Source organism: Heteronotia binoei, chromosome 4, assembly GCF_032191835.1.
Source record: "Heteronotia binoei isolate CCM8104 ecotype False Entrance Well chromosome 4, APGP_CSIRO_Hbin_v1, whole genome shotgun sequence".
NCBI classification, from domain to species: domain Eukaryota; kingdom Metazoa; phylum Chordata; class Lepidosauria; order Squamata; family Gekkonidae; genus Heteronotia; species Heteronotia binoei.
The window spans coordinates 9,690,828-9,707,357 of NC_083226.1; the positions used below are offsets into that span (position 1 = coordinate 9,690,828).

At 48.6% G+C, this 16,530-nt stretch overlaps 1 protein-coding gene across 1 annotated transcript in view; it reads right to left on the minus strand.

Moving 5' to 3' along the window:
- LOC132569863 (ovostatin-like) overlaps positions 1–16,530 on the minus strand; it is a 142,250-nt gene that overhangs the window by 59,684 nt on the left and 66,036 nt on the right. The window contains 7 exon segments of the mRNA XM_060236294.1: positions 3,807–3,861; positions 6,412–6,642; positions 7,443–7,601; positions 8,413–8,522; positions 8,756–8,885; positions 13,479–13,596; positions 15,738–15,822. Of these exon segments, the coding sequence (XP_060092277.1) occupies positions 3,807–3,861; positions 6,412–6,642; positions 7,443–7,601; positions 8,413–8,522; positions 8,756–8,885; positions 13,479–13,596; positions 15,738–15,822 (888 nt within the window).

The following is a 16,530-nucleotide window of genomic DNA, read 5'->3' on the forward strand; positions in this document are numbered from 1 at the left end:
GGAGGGAGCTGCGCCCTCTCCGCCTTGCGCAAGCGTTGACGGCCGCCTCTAGTTGCTGCCCACCCGGAGCCCGTGCCTGGGGTAGAGTAGGTGGATGTGCCCCGGTCGGTAGACGCCGCGAAGCCCCCTTCCCTTCACAGGCCCGCCAGCACCCGGGAGGAGCCGCCCGCCAGCCAACCACCATGCGTCAGGCCTTGACTCAGCCGCGTCCCAGCGCCATCCCCCTCTCCTCCGACTCCATGGGTGACTCACTGCTCCAGGCGCGGGCTCCGGGCGGGCAACAACTAGAGGCGGCCGTCGACGCTTGCGCAAGGCGGAGAGGGGGGCCAATGAGAATGCTCTGGGGGAGGGCCAATGGCCCCCTTGGCCCCGCCCCAGTGACGCCGCTGCATACACTTCTTAAATGCAAGATGCATTTCTGGATCTAGGATGCCTGATCTTTATGAGAATAGAATACAGGGTTTTCATCGCTTCTCTGGCCCTTTTGACCTGACTTTTCTTTTGTGGGTGACCTTTTTCACCTCTCCTTCAAACCACTATATATCCATAGACTGGGCACCCAGGTCTGGGTTGGGAAATACCTGAAGGTTTTGGGGGTGGAGCCTGGGGAGGGTGGGGCTTGGGGAGGGGAGGGGCCTCAGCAGGGTACAATGCCACAGAGTCCGCCTTCCAGAGCAGCCATTTTCTCCAGGGGGACTGATCGCTGTCCCCTGGAGATCAGTGGTTTATCCCAGAAGATCTGCAGCCACCACCAGGAGGAATGGCCCCAGAAAGAGTCATGGAAAGAAGAGGTTACTCGAAAATATACCGTGACCAAATTAGTAACAAGTTTTGTAAATTATATTTCCAATAAAAATATATTTTTTAAAATTACGGCTAGTGTCCTTAACCAATAACATCCAACAATTCCACAGTCTGCAGGACTCATTTGCTATTCATTGAAAATAAAATACAATCCAAAAACTCAGCCCATATAATATACTGTTCCAATATTAAGGTCTCGAGTTGATATAAAGGTAAAGGAAAGGTCCCCTGTGCGAGCACCAGTCGCTGCCGACTCTGGGGTGACGTTGCTTTCACAACGTTTTCACGGCAGACTTTTGACGGGGTGGTTTGCCATTGCCTTCCCCAGTCATCTACAATTCCCACCCCCCAGCAAGCTGGGTGCTCATTTTACCGACCTCGGAAGGATGGAAGGCTGAGTCAACCTGGAGCTGGCTACCTGAACCAGCTTCCTCTGGGCTCGAACTCAGGTCGTGAGCAGAGGGCTCCGACTGCAGTACTGCAGCTTTACCACTCTGTGCCACGGGGCTCAGTTACAGGGCAGTAATTGATGGGAAAGCCACTGGTTGTTTGCCTGGCATGTTAGAACTACTGCAAGCTGAAACCCAATGCTGGGGGTCCCTGAGACTATCTTCGTGTTTGGAGGCCAGCATGGACCACAACAGTTTGGAGAGCCAGTTTGGTGTAGTGGTTAAGTGTGTGGACTCTTATCTGGGAGAACCGGGTTTGATTCCCCACTCCTCCACTTGCACCTGCTGGAATGGCCTTGGGTCAGCCATAGCTCTGGCAGAGGTTGTCCTTGAAAGGGCAGCTGCTGTGAGAGCCCTCTCCAGCCCCACCCACCTCACAGGGTGTCTGTTGTGGGGGAGGAAGGTAAAGGAGATTATAGGCCGTTCTGAGACTCTGTCCTTGAAGGGGCAGCTGCTGGGAGAGCCCTCTCAGCCCCACCCACCTCACAGGGTGTCTGTTGTGGGGGAGGAAGGGAAAGGAGATTGCGAGCCGCTCTGAGACTCTTCGGAGTGGAGGGCGGGATATAAATCCAATATCTTCTTCTTCTTACCTCTGGCCTTCCAATGTTTGCCCAGGTTGCAATGAAGGAACCTGCTGCTCCCTGCAACTGGGAGGGTCTGCAATGTGGGTCTGGGTTGGAGAGACAGAGCTGCTGCTGCCACTTTTAGAGGTACCTGATCTTGTCTACCCCGTGCTGTTGGGCTGGGATAGCCCAGACTTTCCCCATAAGTGTATAGCCCCTTTGGTGGCGGTGACACTAACATGGGATATAAGCAGAGGCAGCTCGCTGCCCCAAGGCGCCCTAGGCATTTTTACGGGGTGGTTTGCCATTGGCTTCCCCAGTCATCCACACTTCCCCCCCAGCAAGCTGGGGACTCATTATGCCGACCTTGGAAGGATGGAAGGCTGAGTCAATCTGGAGCCGGCTACCTGAACCAGCTTCTGCTGCGATCGAACTCAGGTTGTGAGTAGGGAGCTCAGACTGCAGTGCTGCAGCTTTACCACTCTGCGCCACGGGGCTCTTCAAGTTTATATAAGTCCATGTAAATTCTTGCACAAAAGTGGAACTGTTCAGAGTGCCAGTTGCGTTCCTCGATGTCTCAAAGTGCACCCAGCTTCCCGATGGAATACAGGGCTTGTGCTACTACTCAGTGTGAATAAATATAACTAGATCAAATTCGATTCAAATCCAATTCATATAAACTTGGCACTTTAATATTGGAACAGTATATTATGTGGACCGAGTTTCTGGATTGTATCCTATTTTCAGTGGCTTCAAAATTCCTGGAAATTTTATAGCTGCATGGATAACTGCCCCACCCCTCCCCTACTATATCAGCAAACCAAGCAAGGGCTGTAACATGACACAAGACAAGAATGGCTTAAATACCATTTCGACTATGGATAGGTGGAATAGATTTTGCTAGTCATACTGAAATTCTTGTTCCCCTGAAATTCACCGTTTTTTTTTCACCCAAAGAAGGACCTTCAGATTTATTTTGAAACTCCACAGGTGAAATTCTCATTCTGACTAGATGATGAAGAAGAAGATATTGGATTTATATCCTGCCCTCCACTCCGAAGAGTCTCAGAGTGGCTCACAATCTCCTTTCCCTTCCTCCCCCACAACAGACACCCTGTGAGGTGGGTGGGGCTGGAGACGGCTCTCCCAGCAGCTGCCTTTTCAAGGACAGAGTCTCAGAGCGGCCTACAATTTCCTTCCCCTTCCTCCCCCACTACAGACACCCTGTGAGGTGGGTGGGGCTGAGAGGGCTCTCACAGCAGCTGCCCCTTCAAGGACAGAGTCTCAGAGCAGCCTACAATTTCCTTTCCCTTCCTCCCCCACTACAGACACCCTGTGAGGTGGGTGGGGCTGAGAGGGCTCTCACAGCAGCTGCCCTTTCAAGGACAGAATCTCAGAGTGGCCTACAATTTTCTTTCCCTTCCTCCCCCACTACAGACACCCTGTGAGGTGGGTGGGGCTGGAGAGGGCTCTCACAGCAACTGCCCTTTCAAGGACAGAGTCTCAGAGCGGCCTACAACCTCCTTTTCCTTCCTCCCCCACAACAGACACCCTGTGAGGTGGGTGGGGCTGGAGAGGGCTTTCACAGCAGCTGCCCTTTCAAGGACAACCTCTGCCAGAGCTATGGCTGACCCAAGGCCATGCTAGCAGGTGCAAGTGGAGGAGTGGGGAATCAAACCCGGTTCTCCCAGATAAGAGTCTGCCCTTTCAAGGACAACCTCTGCCAGAGCTATGGCTGACCCAAGGCCGTTCCAGCAGGTGCAAGTGGAGGAGTGGGGAATCAAACCCGGTTCTCCCAGATAAGAGCCCACACACTTCACCACTACACCAAACCGCCCACCAAAGTGGGGGCAGGCCACTTGATGCCTTTGACAATTATCCCTCCGCTGAGTTTTGAAGACATCTGGCTCTGGTGACGTTTGTCTCCAAGGCGCCAGAGTCTACCTGCTTTCTTGTGTCCACCCTCTGCTCTGAAAATCACAGCACTTGCCTCTGACGTTGACTTGCTGCTTGCCATCAACCACAATTTTGCCTTGGGTCATCAGCTGTAAGAAACAGAGAAACAAGACTCTTTGAAAGAAAACAGTGAGCAACGTCAAAAATTTCCATACAGCACTACGTTTGGAGGCCTCTTTGGAGGACCGCAAAGCGACTGCGACTGTAAGGCAAAGTTATAAACAGAGAGTTCCATCAATACTCTGTGGCTAATAGCCACTGAGGGACGTTTCCTTCCTCCCCCCCCCCCCAAACATCTGGTGTTCATGCATTGCAGGTCTCAAACATGTGACGTTTATTCTATGCGGCTCTTACATTAAGCAAGTTCAGCCACCCCTGGCCTAGGAAGTGGAGTTTTCCTCCAAACAAACAGAGGGCCTGAGAGCCGTGTGACTCTGTCGGCTTGCCCTGCCCCTTGAAGCTTTCCTCTTGCGGATATAAAGGCACGCACACATTCAGAAACACAAACAGTTGCAAACCTCTTCTAAGCCTGCCTAGGTTAAAAGGCACATGGTGGCTGTTGGGGCGGGGCTGCCCCCTCCCCCCGATGGCCAATTGACTGACAGTGGGGAGGAGCCTGAAAAACCAGGGGATCCCTGTCAAGCCCGACTATTGTGATATAAGACGGCTGAGCAAATGTTAAACCAATGCTCTGGTCCTTCTCAATTATTTACAGCCCAACCACCATGTCCACCTTGCCAGCTGGCCACGAATGTTTATGTTACTGGGAAAGGCACGCTGTGTTTGAAGAGTGCACTCCCAAATTTTCACAGGCCTGTTACCAGTTCAAGAGTTAGTGTGAGAATGCTTTTGTAGTGTAAAGAAAGTTCCTGCCGTACCCTTTGAACTTTAGATTTGAATGAAGCCCTTTTTTTGTAACGGTTTATGATACCCTATATGGCAGGGGTGGCCAAAAATCTCCAGATGTTTTTTTTGCCTACAACTCCCATCAGCCCCAGCCAACATGGCCAAAGGCTGGGGCTGATGGGATTTGTAGGCAAAAAAACATCTGGAGAGCTACCGTTGGCCACCCCTGCTATATAGCACCATGTAACCTCTGGTATCTCAGTATTTCCAAAGACCACGTTCCTTGGGCATCTTTGAATTCCTAAATAAACCAGTCTATTTGAAATAAAACACAAGACTTCATTATTGGGAATCTCAGGGCTTGACATTTTGGAAATGGGGCTGCTGGGACTTGGGGACTGCCTGCACACTTCTGCGCATAGTTAAAAGGAAAACATTCAATTTGAATTGAGACTTTCTATTTAGATGTCTCTATAGGCCTTCAGCGTCTGCTCCTTATGAGAATTAATCTTCTCCTTCAGTTAATGGATATTGGTGGATGTAGAAGTATTGCAACAATGTAATGGTGGGAACTGCATTTTTTCTTTTCTTTTTTTAAACGGCAGCTGCACAAAGCGGTTCACGCATCAACAACTGGAGCCGAAAGAACCAAAGGGGCAACGGATAGTATTTACTCAAATGCAAGACTCGGGTTTTTTCCCCACAAGTCTTACCATAAAAAAGCCATCTTACATCCGCACACAATTCACAGTTACGCTTGACGATATCTTTTTTGCGTGGATAATATTTTTAAGCCGGTCATTATACATTCAGAGCCATCTTCCTTTTGAGTAAATAAGGTAAAAGAAGAAGAATGCCCTCTACATGGGGCTGCCCCTGTGCCGAACCCGGAAGTTGCAGCTAGTGCAGAACGCCGCTGCCCGGCTGCTATTAGGGCTCCCTAGACGGGAGCATATTCAGCCGGGCCTTCGGGGACTGCACTGGCTGCCAATAATATACCGAGTCCGGTACAAGGTGCTGGTTATCACCTTTAAAGCCCTATATGGTCTAGGACCTGCCTACCTTAGGGACCGTCTCTTCCCATATGTTCCCCAGAGAGTACTGCGATCTGGCTCCCAAAATCTGCTCACAATCCCCGGGCCAAAGGAGGCCCGGTTGAAGTCAACCAGGGACAGGGCCTTCTCAATAACAGCCCCTTGCTGGTGGAACCAGTTACCGGAAGAGGTCAGGGCCCTGCGGGATATTGGACAATTCCGCAGGGCCTGTAAGACAGTCCTCTTCCGGTTGGCCTATAACTGACCGGCACCAAACCACTAAAGTACCAAAAACTGAAGGAAGTGTATGGATTGCATGTTGTTGGACGAATGCACTGTTTTTAAATATTTTTTAATGTTTTAATTTTTTAACTATGTTAATTGTTATTATATTTAAATTTGAACTTTATGTTAGAATCTTTGTATTGTGAGCCGCCCTGAGCCCGCCTTGGTGGGGGGTAGGGCGGGATATAAATCAAATTAATTAATTAATTAATTAATAAAAGCTACTGACGGCCTCAAAAGCACCTGGCAGGGACGTGTTTATGTTATAATTTGTACCAAGCTTGGTAGAATTGTAAGCACTTCATACATAATGCCGCAATGCCAGTTAAATAACTCGTCGGATGTCCAGATAATAAGCCCAGTTAACTGCAGCAACGATGGCTGGTCTGTGAAACTACGGATAAGACCTTACTTATCCAACGTTCTGTGAAGAGAGACACAGGAAAGCGAGAGATTCAGTCTTTCTGCACTTACAACGTAAAAGAAGTCAAGGCTGGTGGCCGACTCCTCGTGGTGGTCTCCTCTGCTGAGGACATAGTGCACGGTCACTGGCCTTTGCTGGCCACACTTCAGCTCTTCTTCCACGGGCTCCACCTTCACAAAGCTGTCAGTCCGGGAGTAGAAGCGATGGATGTAGCGGATGGCTTCTGGCTGCTCCGTTTCGAGCCAGCCATACTCCGTACATTGATCTGGGTGATGGTAAACCTAGTAAGGAGGGAAAGCACGATAAGTAAAGCATCCCATGCTCGTTGGGGTAGAAAGAGGAACGCTCGAGTATTTCCCAAAGGAACTATTTGACCGACAGCCCTCACCCCCAGGTGACTCCCCAGGTGTGGCTGCCGCTCTGTGATGTAGGGTTGGCAGTTGCCTCTGGCCACCTATGAGATATGGGGAGGGGGTGGAAGAGTCGCTAGATCCAAGCTGGGAAACTCCTGGAGATTTGGGGGTGAGCCTGGGGAGGACAGAGTCCACCCTCCAAAGCAGCCACTTCCTCCAGGGGAACTGATCCCTGTAGTCAGGAGATAAGCTGTAATTCCAAGTCCCACCCTACTGTCTGAGGAACATGATAGTTTGACAGGGTGCACATAGGCTGGGCAGAGCTAGTCACCTAAGGAGGGCATCTGCTCTATTGGTCACATCCAGGGTTTTTTTTTGTAGCAGGGACTCCTTTGCATATTAGGCCACACCTCCCTGATGTAGCCAATCCTCCAAGAGCTTACAGGGCTCTTAGTCCAGGGCCTACTGTAAGCTGCAGGAGGATTGGCTACATCAGGGGGCGCGGCCTAATCAGGGGTGGAATTCTAGCAGGAGTTCCTTTGCATATTAGGCCACACCTCCCTGATGTATCCAATCCTCCAAGAGCTTACAGGGCTCTTACAGTCCTCCTGTAAGCTGCAGGAGGATTGGCTACATCAGGGAGGTATAGTCTAATATGCAAAGGAGTTCCTGCTACAAAAAAAGCCCTGGTCACTTCAACAGGGTCACTCCACCTTTCAGTGGCTTACCTTCAATTTATAGCGAGGCTCAGAGAGCTGGGAGGTGTCGATGGAAAACCGAGCAGTGCCGTTCTCATCCGTGGTGTAGTTAGCCACAACCTCCCCATCAAGCTCCAAGAAGAGCAGCCCTTTGGCAACGGGGGCGTCATTCTCGTCTTTCAGCCGAATCTGCACAGGGGGAAACAAAGTTCAGACTGCAGTACTGCAGCTTTACCACTCTGCGCCACTCTAGCACTACATCATGAAAATGCTGGTGTTACTCGCAGCATGGGCAGATACTATAGTGTGGAACTGGAAGGAATCCCCGCTGAGAAGAGGAACATGAGAGCAGTGTAAAGTGAATTGGAAACTGGTTTGTGTGTCCCGAGAGTGCCCACATTGGGTTGCCAAGATCAATTTAAGAAATATCTGGGGACTTTGGGGGTGGAGCCAGGAGACTTTGGGGGTGGAGACAGGAGACAGTAGGGGTGGAGCCAAGATCAAGCCTGTGACAAACATCATTGAACTCCAAAGGGAGTGCTGGCCCTCACATTTAAAGGGACCGCACACCTTTTCAATGCCTTCCTTCCATAGGAAATCATGAAGGATAGGGGCACCTTCTTTGGGGCTCATAGAATTGGACCCCCTGGTCCAATCGTTTTGAAACTTGGGGGATATTTTGGGGAGAGGCACTGGATGCTGTACCAAAAATTTGGTGCCTCTACCTCAAAAAACAGCCCCCCCAGAGCCCCAGATACCCACGGATCAAATCTCCATGATTTTCTATGGGAAGAAATCTCTATAGGGAATAATAGAGTTCCCAGCAGACATTCCCCCCCCTTCCCCCGCTTTCTGACGACCCTGAAGCCGGGGGAAGGCCTCCAAACCAGGGGATCCCCTGCCCCCATCTGGGGATTGGCAACCCTACCACAGTAGAAGATGCCTTCTACAATGCTGGAGCATTCATTACCCCTTGAATATGTTCTCCAGAGTTCCCTACCTGTCCAGTGTATGGAATTTTTCTTTTATAGTATGATTCTGACAACTCCAGAGATACAGTCTTTTTGGCTTGGTAGACTGAGACATAGTCATTGGTTGATTTCTGGATACCTGTGAGATAAAAAAGCAAACACAAGAGTCAGAGGCAGGAAGGAGGAAGAAGCAAGATAGTAGCATTAGGGGTTTTTTGCGGCTTGAAAAGAAATGCGTGAGCAACATGGCAGAATGCAACCTATTAGCCATTCTTAAATGAATTTTATACAAAGGAGCAGCTGGACGTGATGTCTTTCTCACGGCTTCTGCTGCCGGTGCCATATTACAGCCTATTACTTGATGGTTATTACCTGTTCCGTTCTCCGTCACAACCGCCTTCACTTGAAGCGACGAAAAGAAATAACGATCTTTGCCCAGGTTTGTGTAAAGGCGGAAAGCTTTTGTGCCAATCGTCTCGGAAGTGCAGCCGTCTTTGCCCAGCTGAAAAGTGAGGGGAACATTGTGGTGAGCAGGCTGGCTCGTGCATTGCGACGGAAACAATGGAAAATCACATTTAAAAACAGACAAAGATAATATGACATTGGATTTTGTAGAATGGCATCAAATAACGTGAAAGTTGGCAGGTGTATATGAGAGCGGCGTAAAGTGAATGCGAAATTGGTTTGGGTGAAGGAGAGAAGGAGCAATGCAAACAGAACAGGACTGAAGATCCCTACAAAACAAAGGCATGTTCCTATAGTGAGTCCAAATGTATAGAAGAGAAAACCAAAGATGTTGAATTCTACTCAATCTCATTTAGTGTCAAGCATGGTGAAATTCCATTGATAATTGATTGTTCTAGGGTCCTTCCTAACACTGGTCTGTGAAGTATCATGGAGGACCAAACTGTGCTAGTTTTGTTATTCTTTCCCTTCCCCCTTCTTGCTTAATTGCCTGAAAAGTAGAAGTAGTGAGAAACGAAACGAACTGAGAAGTAATCAGCACCTTCCCATACATTCCTGGTAGGGAGTGCGACACAACTGGGGAAAGCAAGGACAGAGTCCTGATAACACTATGAGAATGTAGACATTTATGATAGTTCATGTGTGAGAGCTACCCCGCACCCCCACCCTTTGGAATCCTTTTGAAGTAAGCCTTAAAAGTATTGTATCAATGTATTTGCAGCATTACTCTCAAGAACCTGTTACACAGAAAGTATTGGTTTATCAATAAATGTAGTCTTTGTATCAACTTCAACTCGTCATTGAACCCGCATGCTTGACATTTTGCCCCTTCCATTTTATTCTTGAGAAAAGCAGAACACCATGCCCCTGAAGGTCTTCCTGGCCTCCCATCCTACAACAGGTGACATTTCTGATGACGTTATCATTGTAATACAACTTTCTGGTGACATTATTCTAACAACTTTGAATTAAAAAAAAAAATTCTGATGACACAGTTATCTTTCTGAAAAAACGCCTCAGGCTCCTTCTAGCATCCGTTTGCAAGTTGCGCAAAAACGTTTTCTTTAAAGGCAATGTCCTTTACAGATGAAGTGAAAGATAAATAGGCGAAGTGGCTGTACCCATCTTAGCAGTGAAGGCGTACACACAGTGTATGTGGAAAAAGAGCTGCTGGAGCTCATTAGCACAACTCATTTGCATATGCCACACCCACCCCTGACATCACTGGAAGGTGCACTAAATTACAGCAGCTCAGCAGCGACCTTAAAACGTTTCTTGAATTATAACGGTCATAATAAAACCTCCCCCCCACTCATACTTTTTAAATTACTTTCTCTTATGTGGCCACAGTGGTATGACAAAGATTTCCATAGGGGAGGGACGGTGGCTCAGTGGTAGAGCATCTGCTTGGTAAGCTGAAGGTCCCAGGTTCAATCCCCGGCATCTCCAAAAAAGGGTCCAGGCAAATAGGTGTGAAAAACCTCAGCTTGAGACCCTGGAGAGCCGCTGCCAGTCTGAGTAGACAATACTGACTTTGATGGACCAAGGGTCTGATTCAGTATAAGGCAACTTCATATGTTCATATGTTCATTTGCTTGCTTTATATGTTTTGGTTGCTTTCCCATTTTTTTGTAGGGAAAAATATTAGCAAGTTTGTCAAATTTTAGAGTTCAGCAAAATCCTCACAGGGGGATTGAACAATGGAGATAGAAGCAAGTATTTGGGTGGGGGGGGGGGCGTTAAGAAAGATAAGAGATTCCAGAGCCCTGCTCCTGTGAGCTCCTGCCCAAAATGAGGCCTGGTGCCTGCGACTGTGGAACAATAGTTGTTGGGCACAACACAGCACCATGAAATGACTGCCTGAGTAACCTGAGTGCCTCCTGACCCCTTCATTAAAAGAGAAGTCCCTTGTGAAAGGCTGGAGGACATGCAAAAACATGGGCAAAGTTGCCATTTTTTTCTGGAGAGCCAGTTTGGTTGTAGTGGTGAAGTACTTGGACTCTTATCTGGGAGAACCGGGTTTGATTCCCCACTCCTCCACTTGTACCTGCTGGAATGGCCTTGGGTCAGCCAGAGCTCTTTTATCTGGAAGAACTGGGTTTGATTCCCCACTTCTCCACTTGCAGCCACTGGAATGGCCTTGGGTCAGCCATAGCTCTCTTATCTGGCAGAACCGGGTTTGATTCCCCACTCCTACACTTACACCTGCTGGAATGGCCTTGGGTCAGTCATAGCTCTCTTATCTTGGAGAACCGGGTTTGATTCCCCACTCCTACACTTACACCTGCTGGAATGGCCTTGGGTCAGTCATAGCTCTCTTATCTGGGAGAACCGGGTTTGATTTCCCACTCCTCCACTTGCACCTGCTGAAATGGCCTTGGGTTAGCCATAGCTCTCTTAACTGGGAGAACTGGATTGGATTCCCCCCTCCTCCACTTGCAGCTGCTGGAATGGCCTTGGGTCAGCCATAGCTCTGACAGAGGCTGTCCTTGAAAGGGCAGCTGCTGTGAGAGCCCTCTCCAGCCCCACCCACTTCACAGGGTGTCTGTTGTGGGGGAGGAAGGGAAAGGAGATTGTAGGCCGCTCTGAGACTCTGTCCTTGAAAGGGCAGCTGCTGTGGGAGCCCTCTCCAGCCCCACCCACCTCACAGGGTGTCTGTTGTGGGGGAGGAAGGTAAAGGAGATTGTAGGCCGTTCTGAGACTCTGTCCTTGAAAGGGCAGCTGCTGTGGGAGCCCTCTCCAGCCCCACCCACCTCACAGGGTGTCTGTTGTGGGGGAGGAAGGTAAAGGAGATTGTAGGCCGTTCTGAGACTCTGTCCTTGAAAGGGCAGCTGCTGTGAGAGCCCTCTCCAGCCCCACCCACCGCACAGGGTGTCTGTTGTGAGGGAGGAAGGGAAAGGAGATTGTAGGCCGCTCTGAGACTCTGTCCTTGAAAGGGCAGCTGTTGTGAGAGCCCTCTCCAGCCCCACCCACCTCACAGGGTGTCTGTTGCGGGGGAGGAAGGGAAAGGAGATTGTGAGCCGCTCTGAGACTCTTCAGAGTGGAGGGCGGGATATAAATCCAATATCTTCTTCTTCTTCTTCAAATGGGGCAAGGAAACAGTCGCTGGGGACATACTGGATCGCTCACTCCAGGCTGTGACGGTTGAGGGCCGACAGAGAGAGGACGGCAGTGCTGGTTCCAGATTTCAGTGGGCCCTGGACAGAGAGTGCCTGCCCCCCTCCTCTGACTCACATCTGCTTGCCCGCCTGCCTTTGTTCTCCCCTGCACTGCCGTAGCTATCTGTCTTTCTCCCAGGGTTTGCACGCCTTCTCCTCCCGACTATGCTGGGTGGGGCAGATGGCTGCGAGTGTGGACGGCGGAAGGGCTCACGACAAGCTGAGGGGCAGCAGGGGAGGAGAGCAGGTGCGTGTGTGGGGGGGGGGGGAGAGGGTGGCAGTGGGTCCCACCAGAAGACTAGGGCTACCCCACCACGGAGCACGTTGATCCCAGCCCTGAAGGAAGGCTTCCTTTCCCTCCCTATCTGAGGTCATGGAGTTGGTCTGCCATGCTAGGCTAAGGGGGAAAAAACCCTCCTACATAAACCTATGCTAGAGATGTAAAGGACAGAAAGGCTCATTTATTCATATCTGGTGGCATTGCCCGGCAACAAAAGTCTTTTGAAATAAGGTATTTGAGTCAGCGAAATAAATTTTGCAAACAAAAAGACTCTGGGACATCTCTTTGGAATGTTATGTCCAAAGGGATTCCAGCTAATAAGATGTATTTCATTGGAAACGTATTCACCGCAGCCAGAATGTTAATAGTTACAGCATGGAGACAGAACACCAGGGCAGGGCATGTTAACGGAGTGCTGGGAAGGGGACAGATACGCACAAAGTAAGTTTGTACAAGATGGGTCTCTTTTCATCACTTTCTGGAATAACCATCAGTCTAAAGAATCAGTTAAAAAAAGAAATATTGAAGCTTGTCTTGATTGTAAACTCTTATTTCTCGTATATAACATTGTATGTGTGTGTTGTGCCATCACGTCACTTCTGACTGACAACCCTATGAACTAACATCTTCCAAAATGGCCCCTCATTAACAGCCTTGCCTGGGTCTTGTGGCTTCCTTCTAAACTGGCAGAACCAGCGCCAAACAAGTTTACTGCTGCCAGATTTATTCTATGTAATGAATTATGTATTTTAAATATTTTAACTTAATTAACTGGTTTTTATGTTTAATTTCTTTAATTGTTAAAAATTTTAAAGCTTTATCCTTTGTTAAATATGTGAAATGTTGTTAGCCGCCCTGAGCCGCCTAGGCGGGGAGGGCGGGATATAAATGTAAATATAAATAAAATAAATAAATAAAAATACTGAGTCATTCCATCTCAGGTAAGCTCTTCCTCTTTCTCTGCTACCTTCAGCTTTTCCTAGCATTCTTGTCTTTCCATAGACTCTTTTACTCTCATGATGCTACCAAAATATATATATAGCAGTATATATTATGAATAGCGTCATGTCTTATGATTTTTTTTAAAAAAAGAAAGGCACCTGGGGTGTGTGGGGGGAGGGGAACCATTAAATGAAAGCATGGCGGAGTGGCCCGAGTTCCCGAGGCTGCAGGAAAAGAGTGTTAGCGATACCTGGGCACTAACAGCTTCACAAATCCCGTCAGAATCGTTCTCACACTGCTGGTAGTAATAGCGGGGCCGGCACACTTGGAGCTGGACTGTCCCCTGGACAGGTTGGCCATAGGTATACCTGGAAGAGAAGATGGAAACTGATCGTATCTGTGGGCAGAAGGAGAGATTCAGAGCAGATAGTCAGAGGTCCAGAACAGTAGTTTACACCAAGGCCGTCAGACATATGGATGCCGGTTCCCAGGTGGGGATGGGGGATCCCCCGATTTCAGGGGCTCCTGCCCATTGTCAAGCATGGTGAAATTCCATTGATAATTGATTGTTAAAGGGTCCTACCTATCCCTGGCCTGTGAAACATCATGGAGGACCCAGTATTGCTAGCCTTGTTATTCTTTCCCTCCCCCCTTCTTGCTTTATTGCCTAAAGAGTAGAAGTAGTGAGAAATGAAACTAGCTTGAGAAGAAGTAATCAGCACCTTCCCATACATTCTCGTTAGGGAGTGTGAGACATCTGGGGAAAGCAAGGACAAAGTCCTGATAACACTGTGGGAATGTAGACATTTATGATAGTTTATGTGTGAGAGCTACTCCGCAACCCCATCCTTTGGAATCCTTTTGAAGTAAGTCTTAAAAGTATTGTATCAATGTATATGCAGTATTACTCTCAAGAATCTGTTACACAGAAAGTATCGGTCTATCAATGAACGTAGTCTTTGTAACAACTTCTACTCGTCATTGAACCCGCATGCTTGACACCCATTGCTGGCCACCTGGCTGGCAGGGGAAGCCCTGCACAAACCCCGTCTCAACAGCAACCACCCACAGCCACCCTCACCCTCCCCTCCTGCGAGATTTAAAGGGCTCTTCAGCTGATGGGTGAGAGCATGTGGCCTGTCAATCCGCTGGGGGGCCCTTTAAATCTTGCAAGGGGGCAGAAGAGAGGCAGGAGGCATGCACAACTGAATCCGCCACTTGGAGTTCAGGCGCATGTGGCCCCAGCTCTCGAAAAACATTTAAATGGTCCCTTGAAATGTTTTTGAGGAGCAGAATTCTTGCGCACCTGAATTCCAAGCAGCGAATTCATTGCTTGGGATTCAGGCACACACAAAAGCATTTCAAAGGACCCTTTAAATGCTTTTTGAGAGTAGGGGCACACACACCTGAGCTCCAAGCGGTGAATTCACTGCTTGTGATTCAGGCATGTCCCCAGTGTGAACACATCACTTATGCATGATGTCATTGCACTGGGGACATCCCCTTCCCCTCCAGGAAGGCCCCCCCAAGAAGTCCCCCACTGGGGAGGATGGAGGACCTGGCAACCTAAATCAGAAGCAAGTTTTGGTTTTAGCTCACTGTAACCTCCAGAGGCAGGGAGTGTCTAGCCAACAGAGAATGCATCGCAAGCCCTTGGAGAAGGCATGGGCCATTCGGGTGAGTGAAGAAGCATCTCCAATCTAGCTGGTCAGAATCAGACCAAACACCTTCTTGTTTTCTTTGGCGCTTGGAGGGTTGTCAAATCTGCACTGGGAAATTCCTGAAGATTTGGGGGCAAAGCCTAAGGAGGGCAGGGCATAATGCTGTAGAGGTCACTCTCCATTTTCTCCAGGGAAACTCTCTCTATGGTGTAGAGATCAGCGAAACTTCTGGGAGATCTCCAGGTCCATCGGAAGGCTTATCAATCTCAGGTGCTCCAGAGCTCAGCTGCAGTTGTCTAAGGTACCCCTGAACCTTAAAAACCACCCTAGGGATGTGGAATCATAGAATTGGAAGGGACCTCCAGGGCCAAAATATAGTTTGCTTATATCTCAGTAAACCGCAGCTTTGTTCCTTCTACAAGAATGCCTTCTTTTTTTGTATATTTTGTGAATTGGGATATTGGTCTGATTAACAACCTTGCTGTGTTCTGTGGCAGGGAAACTGGCACCTGGGTGAGAGACCCAGAACCAGCAGGCTTGTTGTGCTTGGCCAGCTCTCCCTATGTTCTTTGGGGGCAGGGCTGGAGAGCTGGCATCTGGGTTTGCTGCAGCCAGGTCTGCAGAGCAGACCTTGAGCAGATTGTGTTTTGTGTGGCAGGGTTAACCAGAATCAGTAAGGCTGCCAGCATTTGGACTCAGATTTTAATCAAACTGCTGAAGTTTGTACCAACTGCAGTTCAATGTATCATCTAAAGACAGTCTAGGACGGGAAACTCTCTTACCGTTTCAGATGTTTGTGATTTTTGGGACACACTTTTCTTTTTAAAGATATAAACTTCAGAACTTACTTAGCACAAACGTCGACTTTGAACTCTTCATCAAAAGGGGAGACCCTCCGCGGTACTTTAGTTTCCACACTAAATGTTGGCAACACTGTGAATAAATGATTAATGCGGTGAGAAAAGTCAGGTTGGGTAAAGCCCAAATCTGGTGACCAGCATGGAGGAGGAACACACGTCTGGACAAACGCTGGGCCAATAATACAGAGGTGCTCTTAGGAGGGCAAAAAATACTATGTTAAATATTTACCATGTTTCTGATCAATATTATTTTAAAAGTACAAAATCTAGTTAGGAGGCCTGGTTCGTGGTTTTGTAACCTGAGGTGCGCAGGGACCAAAGGGTACTCCAGCCTAATTATATAAGCAAGCACCCTGAAGTAATTCCCAAAACTATGCACTCCCCTTCCCCCAACAGATATCCAGTACTGGATTTCCCTCAATTCCCGTGGATATTTTCTGAACTAACTACACCCTGATTTTCTGTGGGAAATCAATACTCTGATGTCCTGAGGGAAATTAATCTTTCTGACAGTTAGCTTTATACAGTCAAAGAATATATCACATAATATCAATTAATCCTCCGTTTCAGTTTTCAAAGAGATTAACAGTACAACACCAAGACAATACTGAGACCCGAGACAGTACAACACCAAGACAATACTGAGACCCGAGACAGTACAACACCAAGACAATACTGAGACCCGAGACCCTGAGACTCATAAGATTAACAGTACAACACCAAGACAATACTGGGACCCAAGACCCTAAGATTAACAGTACAACACCAAGCCAATACTGAG